Source organism: Pollicipes pollicipes, unplaced genomic scaffold (genome assembly GCF_011947565.3).
Source record: "Pollicipes pollicipes isolate AB1234 unplaced genomic scaffold, Ppol_2.1 Scaffold_7261;HRSCAF=8764_pilon_pilon_pilon, whole genome shotgun sequence".
NCBI classification, from domain to species: domain Eukaryota; kingdom Metazoa; phylum Arthropoda; class Thecostraca; order Pollicipedomorpha; family Pollicipedidae; genus Pollicipes; species Pollicipes pollicipes.
The window spans coordinates 37376273-37393237 of NW_023597054.1; the positions used below are offsets into that span (position 1 = coordinate 37376273).

At 50.3% G+C, this 16965-nt stretch overlaps 1 protein-coding gene across 1 annotated transcript; it reads left to right on the plus strand.

Moving 5' to 3' along the window:
• Window positions 1–402: 402 nt before the first annotated feature.
• On the plus strand, window positions 403–16684 carry LOC119111378 (cyclin-A3-2). The gene is made up of 7 exons (XM_037235190.1): window positions 403–513; window positions 3737–3846; window positions 10483–10717; window positions 11751–11875; window positions 14508–14633; window positions 16070–16225; window positions 16610–16684. Exons 2-7 carry the CDS (start codon window positions 3742–3744, stop codon window positions 16682–16684), a joined length of 822 nt encoding a protein of 273 aa, XP_037091085.1. The 5' UTR covers window positions 403–513; window positions 3737–3741.
• The last annotated feature ends 281 nt before the right edge of the window (window positions 16685–16965 follow it).

A 16965-nucleotide genomic window follows, 5' to 3' on the forward strand; every position in this document is an offset into this window, starting at 1 on the left:
GGGAGCTAGAACACTGTGCCCGTCGCTCCATGGAAAAGCATCGTGAACGTGCATCGCCTCTCCAGTCCGGATTGTTGATGAGCAGGGGCAAGACTCTTGACAGAGGGAGGGAGGGGGGGGGAGGAATTCTTTTTGCAGGCCACCACCTCCGGTGAGTTCACAACAGTTTGTAGGCAAACTAGGCAAACTGTTCGGAGGACGGGCTCCCCCTTCTCCTCCATTGCCCCTGTTACCGCGCCTTTTCTCTCCTGTGAGTGATGTGAGAGCCCAGCTAACCGCAAGCAGAATGGTAACATGGCAGGCGCCATACCGCCGGCCATCTCCACCCGCCCGCGGCACTGTGACGTCACAGGATCGCCGGGGTCTGCCGGGACTGTGGCAGACGTGAACGGGTGACGCGTGAGAGGGTGTGTGTGCCGGCCAGCCCAGCGGCGCCAGTTTCAATGAGGCACACCGACCGGCATTCGACAGTGATCAGTGATCAGTGCCTGGGTGCGGTATCTGACATTTCAGGTGAGCATTTCTGCTCTTCTACAACACCATGGCTGCCAGAAGGTTTAGGACCAGTCAGGTCCGCATTTAGGTGATGTCGCGTTTTCTTTTGCCCACTGCGCCAGGTTGTCATGTCCTCCCGGTTATTGATCCTGGTATTAAAGCATGATCAATTGCACCAAAGCCACCGATCCTGAAGTCGGTCATCTGGTGAGGGACCGTTCATGAATTACGCTACGCACGCAGTGAGGGGCGGGGGGGGGGGGGTGGAGGTTGCATGGAGCGTAACTGAAGAGTAACAAGGTCGGAGTGGATTTGAAACAGCACAGCTTGACGCTCAGGTGTAATTACAAGTCATTTGGGAACATTATATATATATATATATATATATATATATATATATATATATATATATATGTATATACAGCAGGAGGCTTTATGTTCTAAACCCTGTCTGTCTCATTATATACTGGCCAGCGCAATCAATGTTATTTTTTTCGTAGTGTAACCAGAGCATAACCAGCGGGAGGTTGAAAATGCAAAAGACGCCTACCGTAATACATGGACGTCCCATATTGGGACATATTGCCTGGATAAGTGCCGGTGGAGCAGAACAAAAACAAGGCCCGCATGGCGATAGTGGCGCTGCCAGAAGGCGTTTCACGCAACATCACATCGTAATGTTGCTGACGCAGCTGACTCTATGATTATCTTCGAGGTGCCTAAGACCTTTCCCAGCCTTTTATATTTTATATTTTTTCAGTATGTATGGCAACTCCATCTTTCCCCGCTTCGGCCGTGGTGCCACCGGGTACAGCCCGCCGACAGCTAGCCCTCTGTCAATTCAACAACTGGTGTGCTGCAGCATAGTTTCAAAATCCGAATGGTGGCACTTAGCGTATTATAAAATTGTCCAGCATGCCACTCTTCTCAGCTGATCTTGTGCAATTCTATTGTCGTGTCAAACGAGGTCGAATCCGTGCTCTTGCTTGCTCTTGAGAACAACTGATGGCGGACAGGCCTGTTTGTAAATTTCTACAGGAAAGCCAAACGTCCGGTGATTAAGCTATTCTCGCTGACACCGAGCGGACGATGGGTCACACACTCACCTGACCTGCTCTGATCGTATTCGATAGGGCCACTGAGATGAAGCATCCTCGATAAGATTAGTGCATGAATGTTCGCTGACGGGAGCAACTGTGAGTGCGTAGTGTATTTTTCCCTAAAAGGACAGTCAACAGTTATAAGTGGACTTATTTTATCCCATCTTGTGCTTGCTTTAACATCTTTAAATATGGAAGACTCCCTGTAATGTAAGCAATGCACAACGCAAGGAATGCTTTGATGATCGGCCCCCTGATATATGTGTGTATGTATGCCGCATTACAAGAAAGTACGCTAATCCCGTCCCACTTTGAATAGTGATAACACCAGGAAGAAAACACCATCAGTCGTTTGAACTATGCTCGTTCCAGATAAACATAGTGTACCCAATAACAGTCACGGATTTTGTTGGCGCCACCTGTCCGGCGGTGCCAGATGTGAATGGCGTTTCCGAACCGTCTAAACAGACGATCATGAAAAGGAACTTACAGCAGATGCCACTATAATCAGCCACTTAAGAGGTACGTCTTGAGGCCAACGTCACCAGAGCACCAGCGGTGGTTGTGGGCACCAAATTGCCCTAACACAGCCGGAGGCCGCCACTATCCCGTTCCTCACGCATGCTTTTAGCAAAATTATATTCGATATATAAGTATGGATTGCGGAAGATCAAAACTTCCGCAGTATTTGGCTACATGCAGACATTCATAGGCATTTGCTGCAGGAACGGCTTCAGTACCAGGTTGCCAACCACGTGGTATGGGGTATAAAATCGAGGGCTTTCGTCCCGTCGCTGCAGCTCGGAATCCCGGAGAAAGCAAACTGGTTGGCCCAATCAGTACATCGTGGCCAGCTCGAGCGTAGTCAGGAGGGTTACACTGACCCGGGGCAGCCGTGATGTAGGCTTGCCTGACGTCAAAGCTGGAGGCAAAGATATTCGCTGGGATGAAATTTGACTGCTGGGCAATGGGTTCAAGGCACAGACTTGAGCATTGCTCATCCTAAGAAAAGCCTAGGGTGAAAAGTACTAATACAACTCATTCTGGTCAAATAAAATGAAGTCTAAAAACTTTCCAACCACAACATATGATAATGTTATTGTACGCTTGATTGTGGATGTTTTACATTTTCAGCATGATTGACTGATAGCATGAAGAAACATCAAGGTGCAGCTGACAAGGTGCCACAGGAATGTGACAGTTTCGCGTACATGCAGGTGTTGTTGATTTAGTAAAATTAAAGTTTATGAAGCATCCCGCCTGACTTCTGATATGATGTATCAGTGGCTTTTGCCATACGCATTTCGGAACCGCTTCGCGAAATCCGAAGAATGTGGTGCAGCGTACGAATAGAGCAATTACATCGGTTGCGAATATGGTAATTACCTCGGAGTAATCGCTCTGACATATCGTCGCAACTATTGATCTTGTTTTAATGCAACGATACCACCGTTGCGTGAACTTCCTTGGCCTCACCTCTGAAAGACAACAATCTTGTTGATAGATTGACACCGCTGTCGGGTACCTGGCCCGATAAAGCGACCATTTGAAAGTGGTACCTGCATTTGGGAGATAGCCGTGTATTTCAGCGTCAATTTAAGCAGTAATAATTAGTATTGTGAACAGGTGTCCCGGCTATGATAATCTACTACCGGGGGTTACTGCACACGCCTGATTTCAGTCCGTTTGACACCTAACATTTTATCAGCGATGCACACGAAGTCACTGTGATCGATTAGTTATAAGCATGTTGTATTGCCTTGCCACTTGTGTTCTATGTTCAAATGTTTTCACGCACAAATATAGATATTGAAGATGTATGTCTGAATGGGGGACGCTGGCTGGGCTTTTCAGACTGAATGGATGACGCGGCTGAACGTTACACACTGAATGGATGACACTGGCCTGACGTTGCAGGCTGGATGGATGACACTGAATGGACGCTACAGTCTGAATGGATGACCCTGACTATAATTTGGGGTGCAAATGGGTGACGCTGGCTGGACGTTATCGACTAAATTAATGACGCTGGGCAGACGTTGCAGGCTGAATGGATGACGCCAGCTGGGCGTTATAGCCTGAGTAGATGACGCTGACTGTAATTTGCAGTCCAGGCGGATGACGCGGGCTGTGCGTTACAGACTGAATGGAGAGCGGAGCCGGACCAACTCGGGGCGAGAGGAAGCGCGTGCTGAGCAGCGAGGCCGGACCTGGGCGCGGCTGCAGGCCGTGTCGGCTCAGTATGGAGACGGTGAGCAATGCAGTAGTCAAGCGTCGATCACAGAGTGACCCAAAAATGGGTCTGTTTAACCAAACACGTCATTTTGTCTTAATGCCCAAAGGTGGAGGCATGTCTTCAAAAAGTGGGGGTGCGAAAGCCATTTTCGGAGTGCATACTTATCATGTGTCGCCACAGGGTTAAAGGAAATATTCTACACTTGCATGGGGTTATAAACTGGGAGAGCCATTTTGGAGATCACTCAGTGCAGCTCACAGCCCTGTCCTTTTGAAGACTTGAAGCCATCTGATTTTTGAGCTCCGCGCCCGCGAATTTATGCGGCCTGCTTCGTGCAGACTATTTCAAGATCACCCAGGCGTGCGTGACAGCAAAGGAGCGCTACGCCAATACTGCCACCTGATTAGACATGTAGTGGGCAAGCTAAGGTAATTGTTTATCGAGCTATTCGTGTCTGGCGTACATAATCACGATTTCGGGCATTAACAAATATCAGTGGACTTAAACTGGCCCTCAACCAGTGTAATGCGTTCAGTGCAACTCTCGAAAACGAATCACGGTTTGTGCTGCATCATACAGGAATTTTGGCAGTGGCACGAGTTATGACGGAAATAAAGGGAAGGAGCATTTGGAATGATAATAAATGAAAACTGAATAACTTAAAATAGCGCCATAACCGAGTATGTGAATGCAAGCAAAGAATGTAAATCACGCACAACTATGCAGAGCGCCATGAGAAAAGGTGAAAACACACGCACACAACAGGACAGTTGGGTTCTGCAGACAGCGCACCGATTAGCACGACACCTCTCGACAGCTTAAATAACTACAAGTGAATCAGCCCGTCCGCTATGGAGGTAATTTCGGTCCAGTTCGGCAGCCACTCTGACGTGAAACCACCTTTCCATGACACAATCATGCGATGGCGTATGAATAGTGTATTCACCTAATAGTGAAATTTTGTTGTCTAGAGCAGTCTTTTGCACTTCAAAGCATACCAATACGTACAAATGAGCTTATTCCGTCGTATCTGGTGCTTGCCTCAATATATTTAAATATTGGTTATTGCCTTTAATGCTCAGCGTGCTCGGAAAGTTGCCGCGCCGTGGTGCCCGCTGACAACAATCCCCCCTTTGCTCCCAAACCTATGCTACTGCCCCTTTCCCATCCCACCCTTTGGCTCTACAACCGCTTTGCCTCCCCTACCGCCTCCGCTTCAGGTCATCCCAGATTACAACTGCAAGGCACGCATGAAGAGCGCAGGCCGTCCAGAACCCGTACGGATCCTAAGTATGCCATATTGGTTTTATGCGTAGTACTGGTTTGGGAATTGAGGCAGGGTCCTCGTCTCTACACCGTTTCCTCCCGAAGAGATCTTCAGCATTGGTTCTTATCACTCAGTTCATTCAATTCAGTTCAGTTCATTTCAAATATCCAAACGCCATTTTCCACAAACGGTCATTCTTGGGTTACGCTGGGTACTGTTGTTGATGTGCCGTCCCCCATCTAGGACGAAGACAGTGGCTACGGATCCTGTAGCCAAGGATACTAAAATCCTTCCATGAGGGGAATTTACGGGTAAGATTTCTTCTGCTCAAGCCACCCGCTACCCATGGAACTGTACCCATTCCTAATCAATTGTACCCACCTGGTAACCACCCGTATGCTTTTTAACCATTTTAGTTCTAAAATGTGGAAACGTTTCACGTACGTTTACGCCGAAAGTGTTTTGCGTCGATGGCTGCAAAATCGATGTGAATGGAGATAATCCTGATTAAGAGAGGTGCAAGCACCAATATTGTATAACATTTCTTTTAGTATCAAACGGACATTTTGTAACCACCTTACCCGTACCCACGCCCGAAATGCTCCCAGAATATGTAACCAACCCAACTCATTACCACCTCCGCATGGGTAAGTACCCGCGGGTTTACCGAACCCTGAAATCTTCCACCTCCTATCCACCCGGTCTTGGTTTTTAATAACACGGTAATGCTACTCCCCCTTCTACATGTTCATGCAGTGAGCTTAGAAGTCATGAACGGCGATCTCAATATTAAGAAACAATTATGGTTAAGCTTTTGTTGTAAAGCGTCGTGTTTTTTTTAACATTTAGACCGAGCGTTTTGAGTGCATGGATTTCTGAGATCGAAGCCCAATCCCAGCAGCGTTTGTTGCGTGAGACCGAACCCCACCATCGGGTCGTGAAGTTCCGGATCGACGGCAGAATTAACAGTGTTTGTTTCATGAGACCTGACCTCACCAGCCGATCGTGAAGTTCCGGGCCAACAACAGAATTTGGAACCGAAAGCTTAACATGCCGCGGTGCCTGGCACGTTCACTCCTGCTCTCTGGTCACGTGACTTTTAGAGCGGCCGCTGCCGCCAGCCGCAGGCCATTCCGGGCGAAGGCAAATGGAAAGCGCCTAAAACGACTCGAACCCACCCTGCCACAGGTGGTTGGATCGAAAAGCAGGCGCCCCAAAGAGTTCACAAACATCTCGCATCAACTGATATAAGTTTGTCGCGATATGCCGGTCCCTGCGATTTACTTGGAACACTTATATGGTGCACAGCTAGGGCCTGGTCACATGCTGCAAAATCATATAGGCCCTCGTTTAATGCTTTGGCAAAGATTTGAAATATTTGGCAAAGTTTAAGGTTTCCAAAGATTCTATCTTCCATATTATTCCATGTGGGGTATCTTATTTTGGTTCAAAATACACTTCAGACCGAGACTACACCACTAGATTGCATATTACTACCAAACGATGGCATGTAAAAATAGCCATGGTTTCGGTATTCATTAACACTTGCCCGGCTGGCTGGCCGGATACCCTTCGCTCGGGTGGGGGGGGGGGGGGACAATTTGACCCTCTGAGATCTCAGGAACTAAGAAAGCCAGAAACAACCATTTGCAGGGTGTGTTGGTCTGTACCTAAACTCTCTCAGATCAAAGTTTGAGGTCGCTAGGTCATGACCCTCGGGTCAAATAAGGTCAAAAGGGTCAATATTTAGGTTGGTCTCAAAGTGCCCCCAGAATCTAGATAACTGTTATAAGCAAAGGGTCACATGATCGGATAAGGTCAGCGACCTTGTTTGACCTTTCGAAGGTCATTATGACCAAGATCATACAAGACTGTTTTGAATTTCGCCTTTGAATAAGCGACAAAGATTACTGTAGGCAGTATGTCCTTCAAAACAAACAAACAAACGTTGACCTGGATCATTTCAGGTCATTGACCTATCCCGACCTTTGAGAAGTACATGGAAGATGTATAATGCGGTTCCTGTTGTCAATAAATTCGAAATGAGCGCCAGAAACTATCCCATACAGAAAGCCCTAAAGTACAAAAACAGATTGGCTTTGACCTTGGTCTGACCTTCAAAACTGACATTATGTCAATTGAATTTGCTCATTTAATTGTCATGTTGTCTAAGAAAATATCTCAGAGATGTATGGTCTCGTCTAACCCTCCGTTGTTGCATCAGATTAAACGATTTCCTGGAAATAGACTTCGCAAAATCCATGGCCTGACTTTGGCCTGCCATAGATCAGCGACCTTACAAGGCACATACAAATATGTAATGCAAAACGACCCGCTATTCAATTGTCTACAGCTATGCAAAATTTGGCGCGGCTGCAAAACGCTGTTCGGAAACCGTTCTGGAAAAACCTTCGGGTGGGTCAATTTGACCCTCGCCCGAGCACGTGTTAAAACAGCATTATCTGTTTGCATGGAACGGCATGGAAGAGAGGATTTGCGGTAACCGATAACGGCCGTATAAGATGATGGCCGAAAGCATAAGATGTGCGACTATATGATGTTACCAGCAGGTGACCAGGCCCCACTTCCTGCAAAAATATCGTGCTGGAGCATGAAGAAAATCAAAGTGCAGGCCACCTAATCGATGATATCGCATAAGCCCGAATCGGAATGCCCTGTCAATTTTACCGACGCGGTCCATGATCCAGTGGCGACGTAGCCAAATTTGACATGGGGTGGAGGGGGGGGTGGGTAGCGGGTAAAGACTTTACGATGGGCCTCAAAACCGATGTTTTCTCAAACTAATGGGTCGCTACATTTGTGTGAGGTTATCTATTCGGTCGTCAAATCAGCGACTAGCCGCCGTTGTATCTCAGGGAGTTAGAGTGCCTGCCTCAACTCAGCTCTGGCAGGGGGGTTGTGTTAAGGTTCGGTTAGCTTCGGTGCTCCCTATTTCCCCTGACTTGAATGGCCTGCTGGCCGGGGTCATTGGCCGCCCAAGGTCAGCGGGCGGACCGAGCCGAACATTGTGACACGCTAAACTTCTGCCACAAAGTTCTGCCTTTTCTGGAACTGGAATTTCAGCAGCCGGACCGTCGGGCCATGCGAGCAAACGTCGCTGAAGGCAAGCCCTTACCTCTGAAACCCGTACAGTTCAGTCGCATTTTGTGTATTCTATTTTGTACTTTTATCCAAATGGTTTCCATTGGTGATTCTGGTTTTGATACTGACTACGCTGACTGATTTCGGTTTTTTACTTGTGTGCTACTTATGGACTATCTATATGTTAAACTTAGATCACTCCTTGTAACCTAAACGGGCCACTCAATACTGTAATTCCGGTTAAACGGATGAATTTTGCCTGCGGTCGTTTCACCTTACGGCACCAAACACCAGGAGGGATGTTTTCCGTACGGTGCGATACTTCGAGACGGTTGCCCCATGACGGGTTGTCTCTCTGGTCACCAGCCGAATGACCACTGGGAAAAGTTAGCGTTTCTAGGATTCGAACCCAGTGCCACCGGATCTAGGTCAGCCACCTTTTCTGTGGAAGGGGGAGGAGGGTCAATGAGTCAGTCATTGCGGCGTGTAGGTGAAACATTTGCCGAGATGCTTCGAGCTAATTATTGCAGATCTCGAGTGCGTTTAGATCTAGCGTCCCAACTGATCCATTAACAGCGCTGATTCTATCAAAACAGCTCATAAGGGTCGAGAAGAAAGCAGAAAAGAAGGTACCATATACAGTAGCCTGTTAGCGCTTACCAGCCGACAGAGCTTGCGTGGAACAATCAAACCACGTCCACTCCTGTCGGGAACGTCTGTCGACTCTGTCAGTTGTCACATGATGATATAGCAACACCGGTCTACATCATCGCCATCTGACGTTAACAATGTACGGGTAAAAACATTACACGCGACTCGCCACGACACTCAAAAACTGAACTTTCGAACTGGCGCACACGCAAATATTAAATGATGACAACAACCACGAACAGATTTCGCTTCTAGTTGGAACTGGGGAAAACTCCGAAAAGACCACGCTACGTTGTGACACGGCTGAGAGTGGCACACTGCTGCCCCCCAAACACCGCGACTCGCTTAAGGGGCTGTCGGAGGACGAACACGCAACATCTGATCAGGCTTAAGCGTAGAGGCGCGTGCCTGATGAGCATGGAGCAAAATCACGTGCGACAGTCGTTTCTAACACGAGGCCGCGCGGAGGCTCGTTTCCGCCAGCCTCCCGTCAGAGAACGAGCGTTCCGCTGAGGCTGCTGACACAGGAACGGCTATCATGACCAGCGTCCGGACCACCATCGGGTGACGCGCCAGGAGCGGGGAGGGCAGAGGCGTGGGAGAGCAGGCGGAACACGCGTCTTGTAACTCAAAACTGAAGCTGGTTGAGATGGACAAAGTACTTCGGTGCCAGCACATGCTGTCGTATGCGCATTCCGTGTGGGCGTTCGTTCAGACTATTACTAATGCATTCATCCTCCACCATTACTGTAGGCCCACCCCATGCGGGTTGAGGGTTGTTGGCTGGAGGTCGCACAACTGTGAGCAGCCTGAATATCTGGAAGTCGTTGCAGGAATGTGAGGATGCCAGCTATTAATGCTCAAAATGTTACTGAAACCCAGACAATTTAGATGCATTTATCTAATCGTTAACACTTGTAAGGTAATGATAATCTTGTTTGACGAAACACAGCATGCAACGTACGGCAATACATCGAGGCACGGTGCTGGGCCGGTTTCCGAAAGCTGTGGTTTACTTCCTGCCGCTGTTTCGCAACACCTGAAAAAGCAGTACATTTGACTTGCCGATTCCTCCGCATGGAGGATGGAGGCAGGACCGAAACTCTACGAGGACTGAATGAGACCATGAGCTGGACTCCGATTGATAGGAGTCCATCGCGCCAGGATGCGTAATCGTATTAGGGCTTCCGTGCACTACTAGCTATCTGCACAATTTTCCACACCTTCATGTGCTTTTTTACGAGCTAGGTGTGGCTTTCTGTGGCAGCAGCCTACGCATCACGTTCTTCGCTTGTTCTGGGATCTGGTTGACAATGTACGTTCATCACCGACAGGGAAGCTAGTGGCATGCCATTTAGCATACGGCTGCCCAATATTTTATCTCTGAGCAGCTTACGTTAGTGTCAGTAGCTTTGGTCCGTATTCAAACGGAAAATTTACCGCAGGTATTTATCTATATCACTAATTTGCTATAAGGTGGCACGCCCTCCGTTCTGCCCGGCCTTTGCCACCACCCTGAGAAATAAAGCACTATGGACGATCATCATCTATCAACACAAAACCAGATACATATGCCGTACATGCCACAAAACGTGATTTCACGGTTGTCCACGATTTTTTCAACGTTTCAGAGTCGTTCGCCTTTGCGGACAATTCAGCAGGCGCGTCGTAGGCGGAAATTTGCGCCTGCCAAGCTGCTGGCGACCAAGAAGAAGTCGCGGCTGGAGAGCTGTCCAGACGCCAGCTCAGCGGCTCCAGATCGGGCCAGGACGACCGGCGCTCCGCCTCCAGCTTTACGTGCTCCGAACCTCTCCAGTCGGCACCATGGTCACGACACCATGGCGGCGGCTCGCAAGGAGCGAACAGGTGCGACTGTTGAAGGGTAGGATGCACAGGTGTGACTGCTGGTGGGTAGGATACACAGGTGTGACTGCTGGTGGGTAGGATACGCAGGTGTGACTGCTGGTTGGTGGGATACACAGGTGTGACTGCTGGTGGGTAGGATACGCAGGTGTGACTGCTGGTGGGTAGGATACGCAGGTGTGACTGCTGGTGGGTGGGATACACAGGTGTGACTGCTGGTGGGTAGGATACGCAGGTGTGACTGCTGGTGGGTTGGATACACAGGTGTGACTGCTGGTGGGTATGATACACAGGTGTGACTGCTGGTGGGTAGCATACACAGGTGTGGCTGCTGGTAGGTAGGATGCACAGGTGTGACTGCTGGTAGGTAGGATACACAGGTGTGACTGCTGGAAGGTAGAATAAACGGACGTGACTGGAGGATAAGATATAGAAGTGTAAAGAAGCATAAGATGAACAGGCTTGGCTGCTTCAATGTGTGTTGGGCATATATTGGAAGGTGTGATGGACAGGTGGGGCTGCTGGCGGTTAAAGACGAACTAATCCTGGTAGAGAAAGGTGAGGTAATAACCAGGACAGACATTGATACAGGTGTCTCATCCAGAACGCCACAGGGTAAATACTCATCGGCATGTTTGCTTGCAGCATTCACTTACATTGAAGCTTTGTTGCTGCGTCAGTGACTTTCATCTGCGATATATGTACGTGTATCACCCCTGGTTTGCTGATGAGTGTCGTAGTATCTTGCGTCGCACCCGAATGCTAGTGGCCCGGTTTGCTGGAAATCCGCAGGAGCTCACACGTACTCACTGAAGTTAGAGCAGCACAGCTGCCATACAATACTACATGTATTTATCTCGACCGCATCCACTGTTTCGCGCAAACCTGTCTGGTTGTCAAGTGTGTAATGAAGTGATGAATGTTCTATAATTCACATGCACGCGAGCCATTTTAATACGATACATTCTCTCAGTAGGGCATCCGCACATTTCCAATGGACGATTAGGGAATGATTCAGAACAAAAATGCATGGCAGTGCCCACAGATGGAGCAGAAAGGACGTCGGGGCAGTGGAATCCAGTGTCACAGCTGGTGCCAGCACCGGCCGTGAGAACGCCAGTCGTCCACCAGCATTCCGAGATGGCAGAGGAGTATGTCGAGGCAAGCATTCATGGCGTAAACGGTGCCGTTAGATAATATTCAGTGTCCCATAACTGTTCACGTGCTAGGCATACTATCAATTTAAAAAGTCCATGAGGTATCAGATGAACATCACTTCTTATGGAATGCTATGCGAGGCTTGTCACCAAGTCCGCAACATTTCAAACAGGGAATATTGGACGGCGGTAGGCATGACGGTGGTAGGTCATGAAAAAACGTGGCAAAATTCGTTTACTTCTGAAAAATACAGAGTCCGGCCGTGGATCAGCTGGTCGGGTGCAAATCACGAACAATGTAGGTTTAACAAGACGACCCTATATATATGTGTGAGGGTTTGTGAGTATATGACTATTTAAGTGTATATATATATATATGTATATATATATATATATATATATATATATATATATATATATATATATATATGTGTGTGTGTGTGTGTGTGTGTACATCATATGCCATCATATAACATATTATATAGGCGTTGCTGGACAGGAAGTTCTCTTCCATGCTAGTGCTGTTAAGAATACTGACTCGAGCGCACTTAATGAGTTTTTCGTATTTGTTAGAGTTTCCGTATTGCCGTCCTCTGTTCATCAGTGAGAGTAAAAAGTGCCGACTAATTAACTGGAGGTGTCATGCACATTAGCCTTGCTTTTGATTGATGACTGTACTTGTGTGGAGGCAGGAGCCCAGACCTGTCCACACCAATTCAATTTCACGGAATCTCTTGCTAAGTTTGTGGGAAGGAAATGGCGTTTTAATAAAAAATTGCTTGTCATCGGCGGGAAGTGTCTGTCACTGCTTACCCAGCTGCATCTTCCGCTACCCCGCCCGGATCGTGGCTGTCTGGGAGGTCCCCATACCTAACACCGCTGTCCGGCAGACGCTTATCCCTGGTGTGGCTGTCTTGCGTGTGGCCGCCCCTGACACCGCTGTCCGGCAGGCCCTCACCTCTGGTGTGGCTGTCTTGCGTGTCTTCGCCCCTGACACCGCTGTCCGGCAGGCCCTCACCCCCGGTGTGGCTGTCTTGCGTGTCTCTGTCCCTGACATCGCTGTCCGGTGGATCCCCACTCGTCGTTCGGACTGCTCCGCACACCTGGCGCTGCTGGGGTGCACCAACATGCTGAAGACCTGGGACGACGCCGCGGGCCCGGGGACCGACGACGCCGCGGGCCCGGGGACCATTGACGCCTCGGGCCCGGGGACCGATGACGCTTCGGGCCCGGGCGACCGATGAAGCCTCGGGCCCGGGCGACCGATGACGCCTCGGGCCCGGGCGACCGATGACGCCTCGGGCCCGGACGACCGATGACGCCGCATGCTGAAGGACCCAGGACGCCGTGGGCCCGGTTATCGATGACGCCACTACCCCTGGGCCGATGACACCGCCGGCCCGGGGATCAATGACACCGCTGGCCCGGACCGACGACGCTGTGGGCCCGGCGACCAATGCTACTAATGGCCCAGGGACCAATGACGCTGTGAGTCCGACGACCAATGACGCCCCAGGCCCGGGGACCGATGACATAGCGGGCTTGTCTGCCATTGACACCACGGCGACGTTCCGATCAGTGTGAAGACGCTTTCGTTAGCGAAGCCGATATCAGCTTGAATTGCCTGCTAATGGCCGGCTCGTCACAGCCGCGAGCTTATCATATCACTCGCCAGTGGCTGCTCTGGCACTGCGACGGACCCCTCCCGCACGCGGCACGGAAAAGACCGCCACGATCTCTCTCGCATACACCACACCTAAGGCAGCCAGAAAACTGAAACTGCCGCCGTCCTTCCAGTTGGCGGACAGGTCTGCAACGTGGAAGTGGGCGGCCATGAGGACCACAGTGCGACCAGTGTCACTGGTGACGAAAATTGAATTGTATCACATTCGTTCTTTACCTTACCATGTCCCGCGACGTCGAGGCGTCGGTGTCGCCGGACTGTTTAGGTCTACAGCTCTTCCCACGTATCTAGGCTGAAAATGAGAAAAGACGCTCCACGTTCATATGACATCAGAAGCCTGCTCAGAAAGCATGTAAAAGTCAACGCTTAAACAAACAAAAAATAAGGCTGCATAGATCTTGTGCGACAGCCCACGCGTTTTCTACGCAAATATTCGGGATTAGATTTACTCTTCATCCCCGATGTTGATGCCGGCGCATCTTTCCGCAGCGACCAGGCTGCATTTCGGGTAAAGTGGGCGGTTCCAAACCAGCTGGTCAGTACGTGCCGTGGGCCTCGTTTATTGGTACTGTCCAGTGTCCTGTCCAGTGTCCCATCAGTAATGACTGCGGGTACAATTGTCACCCTGCCCAGCGTCCCATCAGTAGTGACTGCGGGTACAATTGTCACCCTGTCCAGTGTCCCATCAGTAATGACTGCGGGTACAATTGCCACCCTGCCCAGCGTCCCATCAGTAGTGACTGCGGGTACAGTGGCATCCATGTCCAGTGTCCCATCAGTATTGACTGCGGGTACAGTGGCATCCATATCCAGCGTCCCGTCAGTAGTGACTGCAGGCACACTGGTCGCCCTGTTCAGAGTACAATCAGTAATGGACGCGTCGTTAGTGCAGTCACACGCCTGTCCGTGACGACAGCCGGTCTGCCCATACCGAACACGGTGTGCCTGCCAGGACATTCTGCACCTGCTGCTGGAGGAGGAGCGGCACCAGCTGCTGGCAGCCGACTTCCTCGCCGGACAGGAGTCTGTGACGCCGTCGGACCGCGCCATCATCGTTGACTGGCTCATACTGGTCCAGGTCAGCACGGACGCACTCAGTTACTGGAGAGATAATGCGGACAAGAGGGTCATGACGCTTCGAAAATGTCAAACGACAGTTGAATGCCGAGTAGCGGCTTTGCCATCCAGTGGGTGCTGTTGCCTTTAGATGTTTTGAACACTTTCTGCCTGTTTTTTTGGTGTTTCAGAGGTGTTTTGTGAGTGCTTAAGGTGAAGGATGAGGCCATGTGGCGGCTTGGGTGAGGAAGGGGATCACATCGGCAGTACCACGTCGGGTTGTAGGCTCCGATGTGTCGGGCAAATGTTGGAGTGGCTGCTGCTGTTACGCTTGGTGCACTCTGAAGACCAGAGACAAAAATGATGATTGGTCTCATTATGATCATTTAAACTTGGCGCTCACATAGACGCCAAGAGACTTCGTAGATCTTGTCAGGATTGCGAGGGACATCGGGCAGTGTCAGATAACAAGAGGGAGATGCATACCCCGCCCCCTTCTTTCCAACAGCTCTAGGTTGGCGCGAAGCCTCTTCATTGCGTGGCTTAATGAGACCCATGGTGCATTACATTATCAAAATTTCAGTCTCTTAAGTGGTGCCCAAGCCTCGCCGCAACAATTTGTGGCGATGTGGTTAGGATCTTTCAGCTATCCATTGTGCGATTGGCTACTACCTGCGGGGCAGAGACGTAGCGGGGAACTACGCTTAAGGTGAGGCATTGCTAGTTGCAGCTTCGATCGCTTGTTAAACTTCAAATGCAATGGAGAATATTTCTATGTACTGCATTTTTGGTGCCACTTTCCGCGGCCTTGTACAGATCTGAAGAAAGCCGTACAGAGACGGAATTAGGCGCACAACTGTATGCGGGTTCGTAACATGCTTTATCAGTTGTGTCCATTAATGTGGCAGATGTCGCCTTCGCCCGAAGGTGTCGTGAGGCTGCGAAGGTTATCAAAGGATATGAGTACAGTTGGTCTAAGACTGATCGTTTCGGTTTGAACCCCGGTTGTGCGATGACTCTGGGTGCTCACATGTGCACTGTGGTCGCTGACGTTCCAAAAATGACTGGTTTCGCGACGTTCGTCGCATTCAGTGCACACAAAGCAAGAGGACGGTGGTCGAGACGGCAGAGTGATTTGAAGCTGATGTTCAACCGACTGCGGGAGTATGGTACCAAGGTGTTCGTCGATCCAGTAGCCAATGAAGTTGCACAACCGTTGACCAATGCGTCACCTGCGGCATGCCCGCAGCCAGGGGTATTTTCCCTGTTCAGTTGGAAGGACTTGGGAGAACTTGAGAGGACAGTGCCGACTTCATACCCACAACTCGGACTCCAGATCCGCGGGGCCAGATCTAGGCAAAGACCTCTTTGATGGCCTATTTTGGCGCAGGTTGGGTCATTTTCCACTGATCAGCCTCGCCCAGAACTCATTTCGTAAAACTCTGCTTCTGCCGGCAGCACTACCTTCGGCTGGACGCGAGCACGCTGCATCTGGCAGTGTCGCTGATGGACCGCGTCCTGTTCACGGACAGCTGTGCTCTGGACGACCTCCAGCTGCTGGGTCTCGCCTCACTCTGGCTGGCTGCCAAGGTGGAGGAGCCGCGCCTGCCGACGGTAAAGGGACGCGCCCGGGCCGGCACGACCCGCGAGGGCTGCGGTGTCAGATGTGCAAGACATGCTGTTTGTGTCAGCGGGTACCACAGCGCTTTCGCGCTGTACCCGTCACGCCTGCAGTGAACTCGTGCCCGCACTGAGACCACGCCCCACAGTGCCCTCGGGTCGGCAGCGACGACAGCGCTTACAGTGCTTGCGGTGGCCGCAAGCTCACAACACTCGTAGTGCCTTCAGTACTCGCAGTGCCCTTGCATCCTGTGGGCCCATAATACTCTGGTGTACGCAAAGTCCACGGTGCCATCATGTGGCCTGCGGTGCCCAGAATACGCAGTGCCCTCATCTATTGAGTGCCCACAGCCACTGCAATGGGCACTGTTGCCACAGCAGTGCCCCGTGTCTTCAGTGGCCGAGGCGCCGAAGGTGCTCATAGTGCCCAAAGTGTTTGCAGCACTCATTTAGACCGCATAGTTCACGATCCCTCGGTACCAGCATCAGCGATGTCTGCAATAGCCACCACTCCACATTAAAACAGCTAGGAGCAAAACAGCGGTGTAACGAGCTTAGACGGAGTAGCTCTTAACTTCTACTGACAGCACCTGTGCACATCATATGCGACATGGGTGTAAACTGAGTCTGGAAAACATCCACACAACACATCAGCTGACAAAACTTCCACCATAAAAAATTGCACGCAAAAAGAACTTCTGCAGCCCTAATTGTCAAATGGCTCGACTGTTACT

Bases quoted from the DNA above. Each gene is read 5' to 3' on its own strand.
- LOC119111378 (XM_037235190.1), top strand. From the start codon at position 3,742: ATGGAGAGCGGAGCCGGACCAACTCGGGGCGAGAGGAAGCGCGTGCTG. The intron at 11,876-14,507 runs GCAAGCATTCAT...TGTGCCTGCCAG, and splicing joins TGGCAGAGGAGTATGTCGAG to GACATTCTGCACCTGCTGCT. The intron at 16,226-16,609 runs GTAAAGGGACGC...CTGTTGCCACAG, and splicing joins AGGAGCCGCGCCTGCCGACG to CAGTGCCCCGTGTCTTCAGT.